The 25192-nt window shown below is 38.0% G+C and overlaps 1 protein-coding gene across 5 annotated transcripts in view; it reads left to right on the forward strand.

Moving 5' to 3' along the window:
- The window catches only part of LOC139730641 (synaptotagmin-7-like), a 283452-nt gene that overhangs the window by 157923 nt on the left and 100337 nt on the right, over positions 1 to 25192 (forward strand). For 2 of the 5 annotated variants that reach the window (XM_071641498.1, XM_071641500.1), the window contains 2 exons: positions 2977 to 3090; positions 11314 to 11433. The exons of 1 other annotated variant lie outside the window; for it this stretch is intronic. In XM_071641498.1, coding sequence (XP_071497599.1) covers positions 2977 to 3090; positions 11314 to 11433 — 234 coding nt within the window. The remainder of the gene's footprint in view (positions 1 to 2976; positions 3091 to 11313; positions 11434 to 25192) is intronic. 2 more of the 5 variants (XM_071641499.1, XM_071641502.1) reach the window with 1 other exon arrangement.

Raw genomic sequence — 25192 nt, forward strand, 5'->3', positions numbered from 1 at the left:
GTGATCCTAAAATAGTGTGCTTTAGTCGACAAAATATTAGTCGGTGTCTGTCAAATATGAATAAGTTGGTTGTGAGCTGCAAATGGCAGGTAAATTTAGATGTTTCTGAAATGTATGTAAATGTAATCTTTCATGAAGACTATTTATCAGATGCTACACGTCAGTATGAGATTTATTACAAAGCACAAAGAAATGTTTGAGTTCGTGTAAGACAATACTGGTAAGTCTGACTTTGTGTCTCAAAAGACTATTGTCTGGCTGCAAATTCTGTATTTAACTGAAACCTTGACACAAATAAAAGTCAGAGGCTCATCACAGTCTGGTCTTCTCTCCTGTCAGCATTCTGATCAGCAAACATTTATTCGGCACGAGCTGAAATTAAAGGCAAATAATGGAAGACTGACAGTAATATTACATGTCACATTTGTTTGTGTAAAGGCTGAAAATGATTTTATGGTCCACGTAGAATACAGATATGTTGCTTCATGATTCAGAAGTACATGCACATAATGATCACAGCATACATCATCTCGTTGGGTTTAGAGATAACTTTGTTGTTTATTAAGTATTTTTGAGTACTGGATTTTATATACAATGTGATATGAAGTAAAATGTAATTTTTGATTTGGTAGCTTTTCTGGCTCGACAAGATCATCAGTCCTACATCTTGTTATGTCCTGGTATAATTTGAAATTATCAGGGGTTTTTTTGCAACTTGGTTTTTTTTTATGTTTCTCTTTAGTGTTTATATTTCATGAGAGAATTCTGTGTGAAATTTGTATCTTGGCTCTGAGTAATATGTATGGATGACAGCCTATCAAGTATGCAGAAGTTGATACTTGAAGTTACAGCATATTTTCAATAGATACCTCTGATTATTATTTTTGGTGCTACAGGCTGCACTTTGGCATTCAATCAAATTGCCCCATGTTCTCTGATAATGTTGGTGGAAAAGGCTTACATGTACTTCCTGCATACCAAATGCATGGCGCTGGTTTACTCTGGCTTGGATGTCAGCTTTGAGCCACTTTGTCTCACTTCAATTTCATACTGGGGGTTATGTTCCTACTTGACAGAAAAAAAAAGCAAAAGCAAACAAGATCTGTAGTGTATTATGTGAACATGACACCTCGATTATGAATCACCAGTGATCTAGAGTTCTAACTTTCTATTCTGTGCTGTCTGTCTACTATCGAGGGTGACTGACCAGAAAGACACATACATCTGGTGTGCCTTGTTTCAGGGAAATAAATTCTCCTCCCAGTCTTAAAAGCTATCATGTTCAGTGAGGATTAAACAATTTTGTGTGTGTGCTTAAATAGCACTAGTCTCAAGGGATGCACATTGAGAAAGTTTTTATGTCTGTTCTAAACAAAACTATAGAGATTCTGAGTTCAGACATTTTAAGACATGCTGTGCAACTGTCGAAGGAACATGTCATGAATTCTGTGAATGTCAGACATTGTGCCAATTCTCGTGAAGTTCACAGCAAGCGTTGTGTCATATATCATCATAATGAGAGATAGTATTCAGAGAGAAGCATTTTATTCTCTTGAGGTAAAATGTCATCTTTTCATAGAGTCAAAAAAGTGGCCATTGTGGAGACCTCTTTCTGGATATTGGATAGAAATTCTGTCTGTGCAGCTCTAGTGATAATTGTGTCATCATCAAATTGCAGCGCTTCAGCATTGCAGCAGTTCAGCTTTGTAGCTGAAAAACTGGAAAGTTACATTTCATTCATGTAGGCTGTTAGGCTGTGTTTCATAGATTTGTAATGCATTCATTGGGGGGGGGGGGGGGGGGGGAGGCAAGTAGCTGAGTGTATGTGTGGTCGTGATGTTAACACTTATATAGGTGTATGACAAATCCTGCCAATGAATTTTAAGTATCTGCAGACACTCCGCTTACATGAAGTAAAAAATAGGGAAAAGTGTGTTGTCATGCTAAAGTGACATTATTCATACGGGGTACCCTCACCCTATCAAAATGCAGGAAGACAGGGTGCAGATAGCACCCTTAATCGCTCATAAATATTCACCCTGAAACCTGTAGAAGACATGGAGTATTTATTTGGGGCTCTAGTGGGAGTCATTAAAGGGGGAGGGAGGGTTCCAGTCCAGCTTGTTTGGCACTGATAGTATGAGACTTCAGTTTTAAAGTAATCATATCCCTTTTTCTTGGACTTGAATGCATTGGTGCTGTTCATAAAATGTGCTGCATATTGGATGAAGGAATTCAATATCTTTGACATGAGACACAGTCCTCAATTATGACATTCACAATTGAAAATTCTGGTGTTCTTTACAGAAAAAAAAAAAACCTGATAGAGAACAGAGGACTATTGCATATTCTGTTAATATTGAGGATGTGGGACTTTACTTTCTATTGTAGGTTTGAGAATTGTATGTTCTTGATGATCCTGCAAGTCTGTCGAGATATACTGTGATACTGTAGACTTTGAGTCAGCCTCAGTTTCAGTCCTAATTTGTTTTGAAGATTTTGATTATTGTGGTCAATTCTGATCTACAATGTATTTCACAATCCCACCCTCTAGCATATAGAGAATGTAATATGATCTGGGCACTGTTGCATAAAAGATGCAGTCAAACATAAGTCAGGATATAAAATGTATTAGCCAATCAGAGTTTAGTATTCTGATACTTCTGTTGATTATCCTGAGTGACGTTTGATCTCAAATTTTATGCAACAGGGCCCAGTTTGTGTAATGGGCAGATCTCAAGAGAAGTGAAAGAGGCAGAGTGTTACCATAGAGACATCATCCAGCAGCATGGTATGCTTGTATCTTGTAGCAAACAGTCAAGATTGCTGGTACTTGTACTGGAACACTTTCTCTCTGCTTTTATTTTTATCTAGAAAGACTTAAAAACCATCAACAAAAAATTTAATCCATTGCCCAGCCAAGCATATTTTGCTCCAAATATGATATTTTACCACTTTCTCTCTCCCGTCTTTTAGCCATGGTGATGAAAATTCAGCAACAATACCATTGGATCTTAGCAAACGCTCGGATACTGCAGCTAAGAAGACAGTGATGTTTCGGTCGGTATCGGCCGATCCCTCAACCATTCCGTAAGGAAGAACTTTTGCCCCAGTTTGATGCTGACAGACAAGCAAATTCATTCTGCATTCATTGCTTTTGTTCTAATGCCATTCTTAATGACTTTCACGGCTGCTGTGTATGGGATGCATTGTGCTTTAAAATAAGTCATATTTTTTTTCTCTCTTTCTCAGTCAGTGTATAGTGTATATGAAGCAAATGTCTTAATCCTCTATAATGCATTGAAATGTGCTAGATGTACAGAGAGTTACCAGATCAGATTTCTCTGAGATTGAGATTATGGTAGCAGAAAAACTTGCACAGGTAATTTGGAGAATATTTGAGTTCCAAAATAGGCAGTGAAAGTACATACTAATAAATCAGCACAGCAGATGTGAGATGTTATGAACCCAGTGAATAAGACAAATGTTACACTGATTCTCCTAAAACTGAAATTGAAATGAATGCTATAAATGATATGATTAGCTGATATTAGTAAATGTTTTGTTTTTTGTCTTGTTGAATTTGTGAGAGTAGTACACAGCTGTATCTTGAAATGTTCAGCATTCCACACTTGCCTCAATGTGTAGATCCATGCCAGCAAGCAACATTGTATGTCAAATTTGCCTATCTTATTTCTCTCTAAATTCTTGCTTATCATTTCTAGCTTGAGGATATTCTGCAAGTTCATATTTTTGGATCATGATATTTATAGAAGCTGTCTATCCATTTTCTTTAAGATTCTATCTGTAATGGTTTTGTGCTCATTCATTTATATTTTTTCTCATTTAACTCTGTCACATTAGCTTAGTGCTACTTTTCTCCTTGGCGTGCTAAAACAAAATTAAATATATTTGAAGGTATAACTATGACTATACAGTCAGGTTTAGCCTGCATGTTCTACCTTATTTTGAATAGGTATTATGATCTTTCTGGTTTTTTTTTTTCCTTTTGAACACATTGTCACAGTATTCTAAGGAATGGTAATTTTGTCATTAAATCTTACAAAATTACGGCTCTTTTCAGGCTGCCCCATTTTTCTCTTTTTTCTTTTAATTCTCTTCATGCTGATTGCTTTATCTATTTTAGGTTGCTTTTCAGTTAGTAACCTTTTCTTTCTGTTGCCTGCAACACATGAGTTACAAGCTATTTCTGAAGTGCAAATCATCATAAGTTTGTGCTCTTCATCAACTCTTCATTTTGGTCAGACATTTTTTTGAATTCTTCCTACATGTAGTTAGCCTCAGACCTTTAATCCATACAGATGGCACGGGCCTTGAATAGGATATATAATGTTGAGGTATGGAAGGCTAAAGTCATTCTTTAATGTTACAGTTTGAGTATGAAAAAGGAGGTTGTAAAGATAGATGATGCATTTTCTAGCTCACCAAGTGTGGCATACTGTAAAGCAAGATATTTTTGCGGCATAAAATTATCGCAAATTGGAGCCGACGGCCTTTTTCGCAGCGTGAAAATTTTGCAAATTGCCACTGGCATTCAATGCTTATAGTGTAGACAAGAACTTTCGCCTGCATTTTAATTTCGCAAATCTTGGCTTTCGCAAAATTCCAGAAAGTAAATTGCATGCGAACATTTCTGGTTTTGCAGTACTGTGCCACATGTAATTGACGTTGTGATTTATAATGGGAGTGCAGTTGCTTGGATACAGAATGACTAAACTGGAAAGGCTGATGTCCAGGTGGATGATGCACACCACATGATTTGATATCAAATGCCTTCTCAAGTTTCTAAGCCTCTTTACACATAAATATGTTAGAGAAGATGCTGTATAAGCCATTTTTTTTCGCAAATGAAGAGGACACAGACATTTTTGCAAGATGTTGTTATCGCAGTTTAAAGGGGATGGCTAGTAACCGATCAGTGGGAATCAGTGGGAATGCTGAGGGATGATTGTTCCAATCCTTGTGGGATTCATTTAAGATTACATTATATATCTACTGTTGTGTGAAAATTATTTGCTTCAGAACGGTCTCATATTCAAGTAATGTGCAGATTAATGCCCCGTCACTGACCAGGGACGCTTACCTGGAAACATCAAACTGCACATTACTTGAATATGAGACCATTCTGAAGCAAATAATTTTCACACAAGAATAGATATGTAATGTACTCTTAAATGAATCCCCCAAGGATTGGAACAATCATCCCTCAGCAATCCCACTGATTCCCACTGATCAGTTACTAGCCATCCCCTTTAACACCAGGGCAATTGTAAGTGCACTATTACCCAAGCATATGGCAACATATTTGCATGCTGTCAAATTCTTTGTACACCAGTGATTGGCAAAATCCACAAAAATTAGACCCTCATGAAAATATCAGCTTATACAGTATAATGTAGATGTATTTGTATGCTTTTTTTCTCTCTCTCTCATTTAAGATATTGGGAGTATATGCTTTCACCAAGGGACATTAAATAGCCATCTGATGCCATCACACTGTGTCCTATTGAACATGCTTGAAATGAGGTTTATATATTTGTTTTAACTGATGAAATCAGTTTGTATAGGTACAATTCTTATTTAGTATACATCTTTCAGTGAGGATGACAAGAAAGATGCCTGTGCCCTTTGTAAGCACACAGTAGGAAGGGATCAGCTTCTTGTCTCATGTGTTTTTCAGTGGATGTTGACTGGAAGGCATCTACTCATCCCAACCCCAGAAACTGGAGCCAGAGTCCCGTCTGACTTTACTGAATCAACATTCTAGCTCTGACTTTAGAGGGAGCTTTAGCAGATTACGTATAAATCAATAGGATTTGTAGGAATCAGGGATCAGGCATTGCTCTGCCTGACAAGATATGGTAAGTGGGCTGGGAGATTCCTCTCCAATGAGACAACTGTCGTCACTGATTTGAAAAACCTGCTCTTGCATGGTGTAGAATACCAGCAGAGTTTGCTGAGAAGGCCACTAGGAATACAGAACATCTATGCCATTCTATCTGCAGATGTTGATTTCAAGTCTGACCTACTAACCTTTAGTAGTACTAGTTTTTTAGAAAACCTGATGAATTTGTAAAGATGCCATACTTGCAGTGGTAGAGTTTTGTCAAATGGATGCATCCTCCAGCCATGCATTGAAGATAGGAGTTTGTGATTGACAAATCATAACCATTAGCATCTCATCAGTAGTAGGTTCCCTTCAAAGTATTCATGATATCAAGAAATGTCAGTGGCAAGACCTAACGCAGTTGATCAAACCAGAGTCACATGCTAAGCATCAGAGAAGTAATGAGAAAAAAAATGAAAGTGTTCTCAATGGAATTTAGGTCTTTAAAGTAAAGAAGTATGGAATTAAAAAAAAGAATCAAAACAAGGAATATATTTGTACTTATTCAGAGAAAAATTTGAACTGAGGCAGATGAGACATGTGTGGGTAGTTAAAAAGGAAGAGAGTGCAAAGCTTGTTAAGTTAGGGACCCAGAAGTTTCAAAATCACAGTCATTCCTATCTCAGGCAGACAAATATGGCCTTATTGGAGATGTGGGCAGGAAAAGAGAGAGAATTAGTTTAGATTTGATTATTCTTCAAGCAGGAAGTATTTTGCCCAAATCCAAACAAATTATTATGAATTAGTCTTCATGATTAAGTACTGGTGACATTCATGAGAACAAATCATGAGCTTTGATTAAGACTGCTTGTGATGAATACAAGATTTGCTAACAGGCAATTTGCTATTGACTTTTCAGATACAAAATGTCAAATGGTACTGCAGGCAGACCCACTATTAGTCTGAAGCAGGATTATTTCTGTTGATATACATTGAGCTGTATATCATAAAAGCTTTGGGTATTGATATAAATATGCACGAGCAGATTTGCTGACATTTGTGTTCAGTATTCTGGATTCTGCAAACCCCCCTCTCCAGCGAAAGGTTAAAAGAGGAAAGAAAATTACTTGAACAAAAAAGAAAGATTTGCCCTTATTATTTTAACAAGCTACCAAAGTAAACATGTAAAGGTTAAGAATGTTACAGTTCATGTGTTTTTCTGTAATAAGGTACAAAGTGCCCTGAAAAGTACTCATATTAAAACAATGGCACATACCTTCTCTTGGGCATCATTCTAACACACCATCAACTGAATTGTACTATCAGGCTATCAATTAGTATTTCAGTCAAATCTGGTCATGCAATATACCATTATGGAAATTTGCACCCCCCTTAAAGCACACATAGATCTATATATTATATTATCACTTGGGAAGGTGATGTGACTGGGAAAGGAGGAAAAAGAAAAAGTCTAGGATAATGAGCTCCACAAGCTCCACAAGGTAAGATATCAGAAGAAGAATTTATCAACTGTTAAATATTTATTCAAGGTGCACGGAGCATTGACAAGCTTAGTGTGAACAAGGAGGTTCAAGAGCTTGAGGTCCAACTGGCTGTGTATTGGTGGTGTTAGTGATGATTAAGGGCCCTTCCATCAGTGTTAGATATTAATGCCTTTCCCTTATGTGTATATATATATATATATACATATATATATATAATTGAAAGAAATTTGACTGAGGCGGGACCTTGCTCTCGATCTTAGTCTCCCTTTTATTTGTCAAGCTTTTGGCCCGTCATTGGACCTTCGTCAGGACCTACCAACAGAACAATTATATATGAATAACCTTATGTGTCATATAATATATAATGCAATTTCACATATTGCCAATCTTCTAAATCATTTCCTTTATATACACAAATCAATCATTCAATTCAATACAAATATCCAATCTAACCTCAAATCATCATCAGAATAACATCATATGTCCAAAAAATATATATAAATAAATTCTTATATCATAATACTGCCATATAATAATCATATTGTCCTATAATTCTTTGCATAATAATCACAAACAGAATCATTATACATATATATCAATTCATCATATTCATTTGTCTATTTGTATTGCGTATATGTATACATCCACATATAAATCATTATATCATAATGCTGCCATATAATAATCATATTATCTTATAATTCCTAGCATAATGATCACAAACAGAATCATTATACATATATATCATATTCATATATCTATTTGTTAGATTGGATATTTGTTAGATTGGATATTTGTATTGAATTGAATGATTGATTTGTGTATATAAAGGAAATGATTTAGAAGATTGGCAATATGTGAAATTGCATTATATATTATATGACACATCAGGTTATTCATATAATAATCGTTCTGTTGGTAGGTCCTGACGAAGGTCCAATGACGGGCCGAAAGCTTGACAAATAAAAGGGAGACTAAGATCGAGAGCAACGTCCTGCCTCAGTCCAATTTCTTTCAATTATGTACAACCAACAATGCGGCACCGCGCACGTTCGGGACCCAGGAAACTATCTCTCACATTATACATACATATATATATATATATATATATATATATATATATATATATATATGTATATAATTATATGTATATATAATATATATATATATATATATATATATATATATATATATATATTTATATATATATATATATATATATAAAGATTCGCAGTATAACAATCATTTTCAGAACAAAAGAAAAAAACAAATATCAACTACTAGACAATTGAAAAAAAAAATTGCCGCAGGGAGCGGTCTGCACGCCTATGTATTCAAACAGCTGTCAGTTTTCTACCGATGCACAAAAGAATTTTACAGGTGCATAATTTGTGCATTTGATGATTGGGTTTGATGCTGTCATCTTTCTGAGCAATCTGAGGATTAATTTTGAAATCTGACATAATGTTAGATATATTTTGCTTGTTTGTTCCTTGGATTAAATAAAATTGCACTTGATAATAAAATGTATGAAACATAAGTCAATCCTGTCCAGAAATATGTTCAAGAATGTAAATTAGATCTGTAGTTATTGGAAGTGTGTGAAACTCTGCCCTTCTAGAATGCTAATTTTATCACTTTTCTGATTAATCCCAACAAATAATGAGTGACATAATATGATCTTTAATTATAGAATTGATATGTCAGACTATTGCTCAGACATGCTGAGTCAAGTAATTTTTATTTCTATTTCATCAATCTTTGTGCAGTTTCTATTTGCGCATCCCTGTGTTTTTACCTTATGTTTCACTCCTCTGCTTATAAGTAGGGATGGTATTAGTTCTTACATAATAAAGACATATCTTCCGTAGAAAGTGGCTGGTCATTAGGCCTATGCAATGACAGGGGCGGATCCAGGATTTCCGTAAAGAGGGGGCGCCTTTACAAAATTAAAGGGATGAGGGGGCGCGCAAGCACCCCCCCCCCCCCCCAATTTTTTAAAAATATTTTTCAACCAAAAAAATAAAAAAAGGGGGGGGGGGGGCATGCACCCGGTGCACCCCTGCCTGGATCCGCTGCTGAATGAGACATGAGTCAAGTATCTTCTTATCTGCAAAGCAGATCCAGCTTGGCATATACTCCAAATATCTTCAGTGACAGCATCAAACATGGGTTCAATTCAATTTTAAATTCAATTTTTTATTTCATTTTTTGACAAAAATGTATAGACATCACTTTGTGTGGTAAAAGAAAATGAGATTCTAAGGGAATAAGAATGTTGTGACTCCATCTCGTGAACCTCCTTATTGTGAAAGGGTGGAATGGTAGTCACTACATATATTTTAAAAACGTTAGTGAATAAAGATTGTACTTGCATGCCTGTGAGATTTTTTTTTTCTAGGTCATTACTGTCATATCTTTCTGGTCTCATGCAGAGTTTGCTGTGACAACTATGCCTTTTGCCACCATTTCTATTCAAACCTTTCATTTCTATAGAAGAGGCAGCACCAGAGTGAATTTCAGTATTCTGAGGCTGAAGTCACTATTTACATGTTCTCTTTCCCCCCTGAGGCTGTATCAATCCCTCATCACCATTTAAATGCTCAGAAATCTGCTTTTCGCCATTCAAACCCTATTCACATGAAAAAAAAAAGGAATGCTCATTTCATATTAATTGCTTGATAAGTTTGCTGTCTTAAGATTGTTTCATATTGAAGGTGATGTCAATGATTGAATTTGTCGTATTTGTACATTAATGAATTGTCCATTGTTTGACACGGATTATAAAAGATTTCACTAAATATTGATATCTTTTATTTGAATTTAATGGATGTGAACAGGTGGCTTGAGTTTAGCATGGAGGCTATAGCCATGTAGATGAAAGGCATTGATTTGCTTTTATCAATACTGAATATAAGCGGGGGAACATATTGAATGCAAATGTTTTATAACCATGCTATACTTGGGCATTTGAGAATGATCTCAATTCTAAGAATAAGTTAACGCGAGTCATTCGTTTTTTTGTGTGTTTTCTATTACATGTTTGACTGTTTTCTTTACTAGTAACCTTCAGTCTTTTTCTAGACATTGACAGTATATAAGTCTCGCGAAATCTGCCGTAAAGTACTGATGATGAGTGATACCATATATATATATATATATATATAGTCTTTTTTTCTTTTTTTTATCAAGCAAGAAATCCTACATCCCGAAAGATCCATGGCTGAAAGTTTTAGACAATTGTCATAAAAATACATATAATGCTGCGTTATCTGAAAGCTATAAGGATTTCATCATTACCCTTAACAACACTGTGTTTATTTTTCGATTTGTCCTTTGTTTTACTGTTTGCATATGAATTTTCGCTCTACCGATCCACCCATCTCTGCTCTTGGCTCCATCTCCTTGACTCATGGACATCCTGTACCCACCCTATGAATCCCCCCAACAACGGCTGGCATCTTCCCTGCATGGAACTCACCACCTTCTTTTTGTGTTCGTGTCTGGTTTGTGGTTCCTCTGTCTGCGTATCTTTACATGTCCTGTTATCCTTGCGTCTGTTTAATGGTGGTATTCTACTCGATGTTCATTTTGACACAAATCAATACTCATTCCTTGCATTTTGAAACAAAAATGTTCTGAAATATTGAATTGCTCATATATTTTTTTCTTTGACTTGATGGAACACAAAATTAACTTGAACTCATCTCTTGAAATTCAATTTGAAAAAAAAAAAAAATCCTTTCCAAACTGGCTAATGCTGGTCTAATATTTCCTTGACTTCTGTAACTTCCTGTCTAAAATTTGCACACAATTGCCACTGGCTGTTTCATTTCATCTTCTTTTATCAAATTTAATTTGTTTTTAAAATATATGTGCCTCTTATGGAATTATGATTTTGCATGTTATGCATCTTAATTTTTCTGCCATTAATAATCAAAATTCGTATCTTGGAAGCAGGCTGCAAAGTTTCCATGGCAGCCATGACATAGGTGCAATGCGGAGTGAACCAGTTCAACCACCATCTGTTCCTAGTCTTTTACATGTCCATTCACAACCAGTGATGCCATCCGAGTCAGAGTATGTGCATCAAAATGTAGTCTTTGGCCAGCATTTCTTTTTGTTTCTTGTGATCTGTGCTTTGTGATAGTGTCAGTATAGTTGTGTCATGCATTCTGTGTTATTTGTCGTTGAGTTGCATTGTGCATATTTGTGGTGTGCTGATGATAGGTTCAAGAAAACCAGCATTGTGGAAAAACAAGCTATGGCTTGAAGCAGAATGAAACCTTGTAAACTGAATTATTGAAAGGGCAAGGCCACTGAGGGTCTGGATATTTCAAATATACTGAAGCCACCAAATTTGTCTTGGAAGATGGAAAAAGCCCCAACAATGCCAATGCAAAAGCAATTCTTGTTGCTCACTAAGCTCGATTGTGTTTATGCAGAAACAGCAGAATTGTTTTCATGGGAAGCATGTCACAGAACTAAGAATGCCCTACATCTGGTTTGTGCTCAGGAATTATGACTGAAATAACTTCACACACTGAGCAATAAGTTCTGCAACCATTCCCTCACATTTGATTTTTTGTTTGTTTTTGTTTTGAAATTGAACTCATGTCTGGTCATTTTTTAGTCGTAATATGTGTTTACTTTTGTTAGAATCATATCTTTTTATTTCAATTGCAAGCACTGTGCTCATTTATCCATGATACTAATTTGGTACAAAATTAAGGAAGAGTATGCTAATAGAGATATAATTCATATTTTGTTGTATTGATGTGAGGTTCTCTTTTGTCCAGCTCAAAGTTTTGTCTTTTTTCTTCTTCTTTATTTTATTTCTATTTTTTTTGGTGGTCATCAAAAGTTGAAACTGCAAGGTACAGGTTTTTCCATATTCAAAGTGTTTTATTTTATTTGTCTTGTTAATAGTGAGCATGAACCTTAACACACAGAGAGGATGTTTTCCAGATTAAAGGCATATTCTGTAATTCCTTTCCATTTCTTGCTACAACCTTGCCTAAAAAGTGTCTCTATTTTGGAGTTAGTTCACGCAGCATCAGTAAATTTATTAGGAGAGCACAGCATTCATTTTGAGACACAATATGCTAGCTCCCTATTTGATATGAAAAGCCAAAATGGTAAAATGAAAAATAAAAAATCCCAGTGGTCATACAAGTTGCACATACACAAGGACGTGGTAGCAAGATGTTGACTGTGTTTTTGAGTTGTCGGTCTGTCCGTCTTTCCATCTGTAATCATTTTTTTTTTTTGAGGGGGTATAACTTAACAACTGTTTGAGGTATCCAAATGAAATTTGGTATGATGCACATCATATGTAGTAGTGGACAAGGCTGAGCCTTTCGACTTTGTGTGTGCATGCTCTAGGTCAAAGTTCAAGGTCAAATTTGTTTGAATTTTCTCTTTTCCCCCATACAACATCTCTACAATGCCAGAAGGTATTTTCATTAAACATACTGTGTATATGCAATACCAGATAGGGATTCTCTTGGGAAAGTTTTTGGCCATGGGGTCAAAGGTCAAGTAAAATGGGTTAAACTTTACTTTTTCTCCATATCTCAGAAGTGGCTCAAGGTATCCTCATGAAACTTAAGGGCTTTTTACACTTGTAAATTTTTGCTTAGTCCCGTACCAACGGTGGGGCTAAGGGGGGGGGGGGGGGGGGGCCTTAGCCCCCCGTTGGTACGGGACTTTCCTTAGCCCACTTTCTGTTTACACTCGTTTTTGCCAAAGTGGGCTAGCCCCACCGATAGTCAGGTACTATCTGGCCCTGCAAAATAGCAGGGTTAGCACCGCAACTGCGGTGCCAAGCAAGTGAGTGTAAACAGAACGAAAAAAATAATCCTGGTCTAAGTGACGGAGACGAAGTCTGACCCTCACTGACCAATCAGAAACGAGGTAATCAAGTGCTGCTGGTGCGTGCGTGTACGTGTACAGTACGCAGCTTAATCATGAATATTCATGTGGTTTGGAAAGTCCGGGGCTAAGAAATACGAGTGTAAAAAGGTCAGTTTTCTCCTTAGCCCCGGACAAGAGATAGTACGGGACTAATTGGCCAGTGTAAAAAGCTGAAAAAATTGGTACGGGACTAACGATAGTCCTGGGTCAGAGAAAGTCCGGGGTTAAGAAACACAAGTGTAAAAAGGGCTTTAGTATATATGTGACCCGCTACAACAAAAAGGTCCTAAAGTCGCGCATGGTCGAAGCCGTGAAAATCGAGTTTGAAGTCAGCATTAAAATTGGTCAAAACTTACGATTTTCTGATTTTGATATATTATTGGAGTCTAACATGTCTTCTATCATCTGTCGAAATTTTGAAGCAAAATGATCAAAGGAAAGACCAAAAAATAGCGTTTTTCTGAGCCATGTTTTTTGGCGTTTCAACGAAGCAGAAACTGGTTCAAAAATTTGGATTGAGCGCCTCAGATAGGTTCCGCCCCTAACAACGACCAGAGTGATCTCATTGGTCAGTTTGCTGCTTGCTGCTGACCGAAGCGTGAAGCTCGCACACTGCTCAGTCGACTGGTGTGTGCGGGCGGGGTGCGCTATGCTCAGCCGCTTCTCACATCCTGGTCACTGATTGGTTGGTGAGGAGACCGCCGACGCTGATGTGCTTGAATGAACTCTTCGGGGGTTGCTAGGGCTTACCTTCTATTGTCCAGAGGTGAAAACTGACTTGCGTGTCCCTTGATCGCGATTGCGTCGAAAGGAAGACTTTTAGGGCGCTTTTCTCGAAACAGTGATTTTTCAGACGTCTCGACATGCTCTCTTTTAAACATCGATATCTCCGCAGCCGATTATTTTTATAAAATGTGTTATATATCAATTTAAAGCAGAAATATTAGGGGATTTTATCATGCAATTTTCAAATAATCGACCTCCCCCGACTTTAGGATCATTTTGTTGTAGCGGGTCACATATGCATGCACTGCCTGACAATATTTTCTTGGGAATTTTTCAGTTATAGGGTCAGAGGTCAGCTTAAAATCCAGAATGATTTAATGATGTAATTTCAAGACATATTCGTCAGGATGAGAATGATAAAGGCCACTAAAGCCATAGTGTTCGAGACAACTTAACGCCCTTCTCATTCTCAACCGACATATTGTCCTTCAAAGTGTTGTGATGTCTGCTTCCCCAGTGTGTTCTTGTATTTTGAATGTTTATGGCTGTTGTTGTAGGTTTTTACTTGTCATGAAATCATGCAGGAAAGGAAAGCTATGTGATTTGCGCTTTCATTCATTTCATTTTAAACTTTCGTTAAACTGAAATTCTTATTGTGCTGTTTGTTCTTTTGAAGCAGACTGAATAGTTTATGTGAATCCCCGATAGGGCTGATCTGGGCTAGTACCTCTCCCACTTTCCAGTGTTGGAATGTTGAGGGATGATTTATTGTGCCATTAATCTGATAGCTTATGCAGGGCAAGTATGTAAGATAGTGTGTTTATAATTCATCACTGCATCACCAAACTTTAATATTTCTAAAGAGGAATAGGATTTTTTTCTCTTTTTTTGGCTCCATTTCAGTGGGGGAAACAAATTTGAAAGCACATCACAAGCATGGCTGTAATGAGATTCAGAATGGTATGTGTGAAGATGGCCTCAAGTCTTTTTAGTGTGGAAACCTCAGTGGTGTGACCACCCACTCTCTCATGATTGATAGGTGCAAACTATCATGACTGTGTTCAGTGGCTCTTTCACAAAGTGTGATTCACGGAGGAAAGAGTTTAACATAAGGTGGAATGCTGTGATGCACTGTTTCTCATCTCCAAGCCATGGGGCCATCTTTCAGCTTCTACTCCTAGCTGGAGATGAAATAGCAATTTTGCATCCATGAGACCCTCTTTGATTGATGCAGGCAAACTATCTTTGGTGTTGCACTTTGGCTTGCTGTCAATAATGGAGTCAGTATAAAGGAGGTTAATCACTGGAGACGGTTATGATGTGTACATTTCCATCATGAGGCATTTCTGTGATTAGAATTTTAATGTTTGTCCCCACTTTCCTTAGCCGTCATAGCACTTTTATGCCTCACAGATGAGTACAAGCCTCCATTTTATGTTTATCTGTGTAGGATAGAAGCTGCCATAGTGTACTGCAGTCATTCAAATGTGCTCAGTCACTGACAAATGCTGGTGTTACCATGCACCTCTGTGTCTAGAACTTGCAGGAGTCATAGTTATTGAAAGAAATAGTTACGTCTTTGAATTCCCTAAGTCATGTCAAATGCTGCTTTTTTTTGCAGTTCATTCGGTTTCAGATGTGAAAATATTCAGAATTTTAATTTGATTTTGAGCTCAAATTCTTGATGACTGTAGGCAATATATTATTCTACCAGATGTTAGCAAGATATAGACAATAAACATGGGTAACAAAGAATAGTTAAGATGACAGCAAATATCAAGATTTCTTAACACTGATGAGTTAAGACAAATTTTCCTCAAATTTTGATTTTCTGTCTGTTTCTTCTGCAGCAATTTAATCAGTGTAATTCTAGCTATGAGTTGATATGTGCATAACTGCATTCCCTTTTTATGTTATCATTTGCTTAAATGTGACAAAGTGCTCTCAAATTCTGATACAGTATATATTACGGCATCACCAGGTGTGTATTAGATTATGCCATGCTAATGCAGTCTTGTCAGGTACGATTGTTCCCTACTCTTGTCATATTTTGCTCTCTTTACGGTCTTGTCAAATGATCCACAAAGCGTAATGAGATGGATAAAAACAAATGGTACTTAGTCTCGTGGTGCAGACTTGTTATATTACATGACCAAAGTGACAATTTGTTTGTTTGTTTTGTTATAAAGTAACTCCAGCATTCAGTTAGTTCATCTATATTTTGTACATTCCACTGGCTCAACCTGTCCTGTTTACATTTCAATTTTATTTGCTAGTTTTGGTCACTTTCAGGAGCAGTGTTGTTGTAAAAAGAAAAGATAGTAAGCAAATAATCACCGTTGGTGAAGGTGATGGGACAAACTATCACTTCCGAGGTGATCTGGATGTAGCTATAGCGTACACATTCAGATAGCGTACACATTCAGATCGCCGAGGAAGTGATAGTTTGTCTCATTGCCTGAAACTAAAAGTTGATTATTTGCTTTATATTCCACATCTAGGGTTCTAGATATTCCCATTTCATTCCACATCTCAAACCGTTTTAGCTGTCTTTAGGTATCCTTAGGGCTTAGGCTACGTAGTTTACTTTAGACGTATGCGTGTAGATGACAAAACAATGAATTTGCTCCGCGCACTGCGCGGCACCGAAATAAAAGTGAGTTGCACTGTGGACTATCACGTGACCTAGTTAAATGATAGTCCACAGTGCAATGCACTTTTATTTCGCATGTACTCATCTCGCGTTAGGACTGTATGGACTGAAGAGATCAGCGAAACAAAAGCCTGTATGGACTGAAGAGATCAGCGAAACAATAGGGACTATCAACATAGAGTGTAACAAACTTTTCTTCTCAGGTGATGTGATGGGCAAAACTACGCTTTATCACGTGATCAGCTCTTGACCAATCCTATAGCAAGATTCTTAGTATGTGGAATATAATAGAAAATATCACTATGATGGCAGTTATTACCAAAATTAAGGTTGACATTTTCATTTGAAGTGGCTTCCATGTTTATAAGTAGCCTGATTATTTTGCAATAGCTGAGAAGGTGCATAGAAGGGTTTGTCAACACTGCCATTCATGGCAGATCTGTATCTTTTCTAATCACCGATTATTTGTTCTGACTGCAACAACCATGATATTTTGGAAGATACTCTTCAGTTGACTACAGTTTGTCCTCATCCATCATTAAGCTCTTACCAGCCAGCCATATTCTTCATACTCAGCAGGAATCTGTAGTAGGATTCACGCTGATGTGAATTAGTGGGATACAAATCTCAAGATTTGCATACTTGTCTAAATCTTGAGAGCTTTGCCAGTGTGGACATCAAAATCTCAATAAATAGCGCACTCAGTATCGCAAAACAAATCACAAGAAATCTTGCGATTATTTTAGCACTAGTACGATGATTTGAGAAATAGCTTGACGATATGCACAGCACCAAGTGTGTGAATGCTGGAGCAAATATTTTCAAGATCTTTTATCCTGTCATTCAAAACACAAATTCAAACAGCGTACGAACACAAGGGCAAAGGTCGCTATTTTAGTAGATTTCAGGCATGCCCAGATAAGTTGGAAACTGGTAATTAGCAGGATATTCTGTCCATCTACATGTATGTCAATACAATACATGTGAGTGAGTGTACTTTCAAGATTGTCAGTGGCAGATCCAGGGGCCCTTGTGGCCACTTTGAGGCTGGGACCAAATTGGGGATCAATTTTCATGTTTTGATGTTTTTGAAAGCATACGGTCAAACTTTCAAAAAACTTGGCAAATATTACATTACTCACCCATTCATAGGGAACCGCTTTAGCGGGAACCTCGGTTAACTCTTTATGCGCCAGGTGTAAACCCCCTGCGTGTAACATAATTCGGAGACTGCCACAGAGGCATGCTCTGGGAATAGATTCTGATGTTCATCTCCATATAACTGTTTGATACAGTTTTCTTATGCTGGACATGCAATGAGCAAAGCTATAGAAAAAATTGCAAGCTTTGCTTTGACATAAATGTTATGACAAATCTATGATTATTTTGCTTACAAGTGACAACTGGCGATTTATCAATCTCTTTTGGCAGGTTTGTGCGTTTGAGAATTATATGTAAAGAAAGCTTGATGTAACAAATTTTTAATGTGTTATTTCCACTGCTTAGTCGGAACCATAAACTACTTTACCGCGAGGAATTCTGGCTGCGACACTTCCATTGCCCATCATTTATGTCTAAATAATAATAAGAAAATCTGTAGAAATAATTGCAGGGATTTCACTTCCTCACCAGAACTGTTATTTTCTAATCAATTCCAGATAGAATATGCGGATTGCACAGTCTAAACATTTGCCGTTATGCAGTAGGACGCAGTGCTGGGTAGATGGTCATATCGAGCGTCGTCAGCTTCTACTCCTGTGCAATATGGAGAGTCACCTTCACCATGTGCAGCTCATACTTTACCTGTTTGTGCATACATGTAGTATGCATGAAATGAATGAATGGACTTTCCATGCCGATCCAGCGAGCTGGCCGATCGACACTACCGTGCATACATGTGCAATGCAAGTGCTAGTACTGCATGTCCATTCATCGATGCAGTAGCAGAGGACTTAAAACAGATGTGCCATGACCTCGCACCTCATAAATAAGCACTTTACCCGTTGAGGACGGACTGATTTTGCTACAACACGCATTTCTCATAAACACCTGCCCGAGTATACTCGGGACTCACCCTCAACGGGTTAATTTATCAGAACTTGCCTAAATAAAAGAAAAAAATGCAAATATCTATCAGCTATAATACCACTTGTGAAGTCATGACATTGGATCACTCGGACTTCACACAGATTTTATTGCACTAACAATACGAGTTCCCGGTACGAGTTACAATCATGGTATTCATACATGACAATACATTTCTGTGATGGGAACACCACAAAAATGTGTGTGCGTAGGACTGTGCTATGTCTACGCGTGCGGGAAAGATTGTGAAATTTGTGCTCGGAACAAAGGTAGAAATGCACATCTTTTGATTATTTCCAGATATATCCAGACGCATGACTTCTCAAATGTGATTTTTTGGAATTAAGTAAAAAGATACATACTAGGTAACAAACTTGTACGATCGTGTTCGGCTCAGGTGAGCTATTGCGATCGCTCTTCGTGTGGCGTGTGGCGTACATCGTGTGTAAACTTTTCACATTTTCATCTTCTTCTTGAGACCCAATGACTGATTTTCACCAACTTGGCAGGTAGCATCCCAAGGCTCGTAAGAAATCTTTAACCCGTTGAGGACGAGTCCTAAGTATACTCGGCTAAGTGTCTACGTGAAATGCGTGTTGTAGCGAAATCAGTCCGTCCTCAACGGGTTAAAGATTTTCTATAGAACCAGAAGTGATTGAGCTATTAAGTTAATACAATGAGTCTGTATATTAATAACTGTTCTTTCAAGTTTGTTCATGGCAGAATCAGGGCCCCCCCCCCCCCCTCCTTGGGACCCAGGGGAATGGGTGGGATGGGTCCAAATGTGGTCTTAAATTGTACATATGTTCATATTCTTTTTTAAAACCCCTTGATGAATATTCACCAAACTTGGCAGGTAGCATGCCAGGGGGTTAAGATCTCAATTTGTTCAACAGGGCACCATGTTCCCCTTGGGGGCCCAATCCCCCACCCCCCCTTTCTTTTTTTTTTCCAAACTGGATAGTCCATTAAATTACTAGCAGCACCCGTAGAAATCCATGGGTCTTAGGGCCTTTATTTTTTTTTCTCATTTACGATTTTGCACATTTTTATTGATGAAAAAAAATGTTTTCTCATTCCTTTGTTAAATTGTTCTCTCTTCTACCCATGACCACCCTTCCCAGAAATCTAATATTACATTAAATTTTGTAGTACGTGCCCGGCAATCCGGTCCATTGGTTGGGATCTTCCCGCCACTTGCTTTTATTCAAGGGGTTACCTGTACCCGTTGAAGTCCAACGGTTGTCTTGTTGTCCCTCACCCACCACCACTCCCCCCCCCCCACACACACACACATACACACACATACACACACACCAAAAAAAAAAAAACACACACAGATTTCCACCCTTGCAGAACAAAGAACAAAAACAAACATGCAGGGAAAAATTACTAAAAACACTTATGAGATTCCCCGAAAGTTCTGCCCACAGATACTTCCTGTAGAAATGGGGAGATACCCTTGACACTATGATTTTTATCATTATTATTATTATTACTATTATTATTATTTGGGTGGAGGGGAGATCATAGTCATTAGGTTTTATTATTATTTTATATAACTCATCGACATAGGGATGACTCAAGAGAATTAAGGAAAAAAGTTTATCGGTCAAGGACAGTGAATATCTTTTTTCCGTCATGTCAAGGTTACTCTAGGCTTGATAAACGGTTCAAATAGCTTCATGATCGTTAATATTTCATTTCAAACGTTGAAGCAATCCAGCACCTGTTTGTGTCTCTTCCGCCCACTCGTTTATCTGCTTATTATTATATTATTATCATTATTATTATCATTATTATTTGGGGAGGGGGAGATCATAGTCATTAGGTTTTATAAGTATTTGGCACCCGTGGGAATCCATGGGTCTCAGGGCCTCGTACTTTTTTTCTTTAACATTTCTTTTTTCACGTTATGAGAGAAAGAATAGAATATTTTTGTCTTCATTTGCTCCCTCCCTTTTTATTTTTATCAACAAAACTTGGTTTAATGGATCATAGAACCACCCGTTTTATTTTCACTTTAAAAAATAGGTCGTCGGCAAAGCGAACAGACTACACCAACGTAGGCACATGTCTTATGAATATGTATGTTTACAGCAGCTGCAGTAAACGAATGGACAGCAGGGCGTGTAATCTCTAATGGAAGGGCACGATTGGCACGGAGAAAGTTTAGTTAAGTGGATATTTAGCCGTCCTAAACAGTCTGAGTACACTGAAACCCGACTTGAGAGTAAACTCAATGATGTACCTGAGCTGCATAGTATCCTGTAGTTGTGCAAAAATACAATAAAATAACAGCATTCGTTGTTTTCATTTGGGCACGCCAATGGCGAACTATACGTAATTGCCCTGTGACCGCGCTGTGTATTACCTACCGTATGAGAGTCCATCTCACGCTCACGCAGAGTGTTTTGTGTATCGTCAATACATACCCAGGCGCAGGCCACACACTGCATATCCGTGAGTACATTGTGTGTGTGCGCGTGTGTGTCCGCCAAAGATGACACAGATTTCGCTGCACCCCATTATCTATAGTATCCCACTGTCTCTGCAAGCTAAAAGATGGAGAAAACAGGAGTCCAGCGCAGAATTCGGTGAATATTAAAACGCTCGGCTCTTTCATCACGCACAATCATGCATTATGCATCTATCTCATTAATTTTTCTTTGTCGACCTCGACGTTGACACGGAGGCAGAGTGCGGACGAAACCCGCGCCGTTCGATGCAGGATACTCTCCCGCGGCCGATGGCACCGGTTGCAGCAGCCCGGAGCTGACGGCTTCGGAGGAAATAGACAATCCAGCAACGCCGGAATAAAACAGGGAATACATAAGGCCGTGAGAACAACAACAACTTAACGTATTATATATATAGACAGTGTACTCGGTCGGTATTTTTACCAGTGTGATGGAATATGCAAATGGACACCATGCCCCCAGCTCTCAAAGCTGCCACCCCAAGTTTCCAGTGTTCTCAGTTAAGAGTCTGCAAGAATGCATGGAAGGTGCACTTGCGGTTTCTCATACGCAAAGCGTTCATTCAGGGGACAAGCGAGGTCACGGCAAAATGAAAATGAAAATGGTGGGTATGAGTTAATTGTACCTGTCCGCTGCGACTGTATGTGGCCATGCATTTCTGATGTATGGTCACTTACCTGGCCACCTGTTAACAATAATTAGGTTGACTCTGACACCTTTGATTGGTCACAATTGCAGTATCAGTGCCAGCCTCTCAATGCAATGTCAATGGCAGAAAAAAAGAAAAAGAAAAAAAGGAGAAGTATGTTAATGTAAGTGCTTTGGAGCTCTAACCCCAGTGGTTTTCTCAGTAGGTGATTTGTAGAGAAATATGGAATGGAAGCCTGGGGGGCATACTCCACTTAACTGATGGTCATGAATGCTAGCTTCAGCTCTTCCTCACTCTTTACAAAAGAGAGAGAGAGAGAGATGATTGAAATAGTAGGGTTAGACATTTCTTGGAGATGATTGAAGCACTGAGGACATCTTCCCTCAAGGCTCCAGGTCTCTCCCCATCATCTTAACTTTGATGAGCTGTGTGTTTAATATCAAAGGGAAATGTGTGTCCATGTTACATTTGGTTCATTTTAGTTACAGTGAGGCAGTCCTCACAAATTAAAAAAAAAAAAAAAGTATGTTGTTGTTGGTATCTCTGGTGATCTATTTTCAACAAAAACAAACTTTCAAATCACCAAACAAGCACATATATTTCAATTGAAAAGTGTGAATCTGCAGTGGTGAATATGTATGTAACTAAGCATAAAACAATTCATTTCAAAATAATGAAACCGCATATTGTCGCAATTTATGAGGAATCATACATGACCATTTTGAAACACTTAAAAGTGGTTTTCTAAAGGCACTACCTTCAACCCACGATTTGGGCCTTACCTTCATCGCATGCTGGAATTATTTTTCAAAAATTGCGTACGGAGACAGTGGTGGATTTCCTTGCATTAAAAGCTGTTGAAAGGTTTTATTGTGTACACTTCTTTATTATAAGTACAGTAAAAATGCTCAGGACTGCCTCCCTTTAATTATTGGAAATTCACCTTGACTGTCTCTGCTGTGTGCTGCTGGCAGTTGTGGCAGAGTTCTCCTTTACAGAACAGCTAAAATGTCCAGATTTTATTTCCTTTTTTATTGCAAAAAGTTGGGAATAGATTGTGTGATTCGATGCTTTGTCATCGATGTCTGCTTCCACGAAGGTCTTGAGAATAACCCCCTTTTCAGACGCATGCCATTTTATACCAAAACTCGATAACGAAACGACGTATAAAGAATCATCGTATAGCCGACAGACCGTTCAGACATTAATTTCGACCGTTCTGGGAAACGTCGTATAGATGTGCAGTTTCCCACTACGCATGCTGTTATAGTCATGAGTGACAGCTGTGGGGTCACCTTTCGTGCGCGCTCCCATTAAGCCCCGCCCAGTTATACCGTTCTATGGTCGCCATACGTTCAGACGGACATGGAATGCTGATTCGTTATCGAGTTCTAGTTCGAAACGATGCTCTGACCGTCGTTTCGCTATACGTCGTTTCGTTATACGTCGTTTCGTTAGTCAGCGTTCAGACGTATAAATTCATCATATAGCTATACCATTTTGGTATAGCTGTACCGTTCTAGTATAAATTTGTTGCGTCTGAATGCCCTGTAATTCTCTATTCCACAGAGCAAAGAAGCTCCCATGTCTGTTAATTCTTTTTGTGAGTGAAGAATGCTGAAGGGCTGTGTACATCTTTCATCAAGGTTTGGGTTTTTGTGGAGATGTCTCACTGCTATTGGTCATGTATATCCAACCGAAGCCTGCGTCCCTCCACTTCTCTGGGCAAGTTGAGATGTTTGATCCTATCATCGTTTATGCTGGCCTCAGAAAGGTGCTGATATAGTGACGCAAGGCAAACCTCGACATTACCTTGACCTTTGAGTCATTTTGTAGCTATCCCGGCAAACATGTGAACACTGCTGTGTTTTTGACCTTCACACGTCTCATTTTCTCAGCAGCATCTTCTGCATTCATTCTACTTTGAGGGATATAATGTTATTATGTACTAAGCTCGTTACTGGCTGGCAGCCCCTGTATCAAGTTACCCGAAGTGGGAGTCTCAGGCAAGCAATCTTACATATTCCCGGTATTTCAATGTGATGAGAACCACGAACATGGTAACTTTCATTGATTCATTGATTTGTGAATGTAATCAAAACTGTTGACATACAGTTTTCTCCTGTAAAGCCACTTTAGGGTTAATCATTGTGTAATTATCATGTCAATAATTTAATATGTTAATGATTGATATTTGAACTCAAGTACATATATGATGGCATACGAGGTGCAGCTAGAATCTCCCAGTAAAACTGAACTGAAAAGTGTCTTTTCACTGGCAGTGAATGCAGTGGATTTTTACACCTTACTGTAAACACACTCCAACAAAGCTTAGGTGGCTTTGGGTATTCATGGTTTCATGAGAGATTGGTATCTAGAATGCAGAAAAGTTTGCTTGTCACGCTGGAGACCATTAAATGTCAAAAAGCATGGGCTACTCCCTGCATTAAGTATGGTGATCAGGTGTAATTAGAGGGCATTCGCTGAAGGGATCGGGTTTAATTAGTAGGCCTGGATGGAAGGGATTGGTAAACAGTGAATGGTGTTAGCCTTTTAGTGCTGCTGGGGCAATTAGCCAATCAAGATTCAATCATAAACTTGACAGAAGTGAAGTGCCCACCGTGCCAATGAATTATGAACAACTCTATTGGAGGCATGATATTAACCACAAACACTTCATCCTCACCAGCATTATCAAATAGAGAATGAAAGTCAGTATGAAGATAGCCCATGCTTCTAAAAAGGGGTGACATACAGTACTATGATTAGATTACCTGAAGCTGTAATCCTGAATATAGATGTACGCATTATTGAGCCCTATTTGTTTGGTACCTGAGTCTCACACCAAATATGTGAGTCAAATGTTTGCGCTTGTTTCCATGGCAATTCAACAAATTTCTGCACATTCTACTGAATATCTATATCTCAGTCTGCCTTCTGATACATTTCCAAGGAAAGCTGGTCCTGAATACAACAAAAAACAACAACAAAACGCCAAAAAAAAAAATCTACAAACAAGGGGAAGGTGGAACGAGATATGCTTGTAAAGATGCAATTCTGGATGGCAATATTTGGGATATAACACACCTAACTGTTTATATTTACTGAAATATTTGAAGTAGCCTCGATTGCTGTTATCCTGTTGGTTCATCGTTTCCTATTGTAAATTGTTAAAGCAAATGGGGAATTGCTTTTGTTTGCTGCTTGTAAATGAGTATAAATGATAATGAGAATGTTAAAAAAAAGGTTTCTCTTATTTTGGAACTTCAAACTTCATGAAGAAATAATCTCAGATAAAATTTTTGAAAGCCTTTCTGTTGATCACATGTT

This window comes from Diadema antillarum, unplaced genomic scaffold (genome assembly GCF_040938485.1).
Source record: "Diadema antillarum isolate AM-2024a unplaced genomic scaffold, OU_Dant_1.0 seq00000324_RagTag, whole genome shotgun sequence".
Classification (NCBI taxonomy): Eukaryota; Metazoa; Echinodermata; class Echinoidea; order Diadematoida; family Diadematidae; genus Diadema; species Diadema antillarum.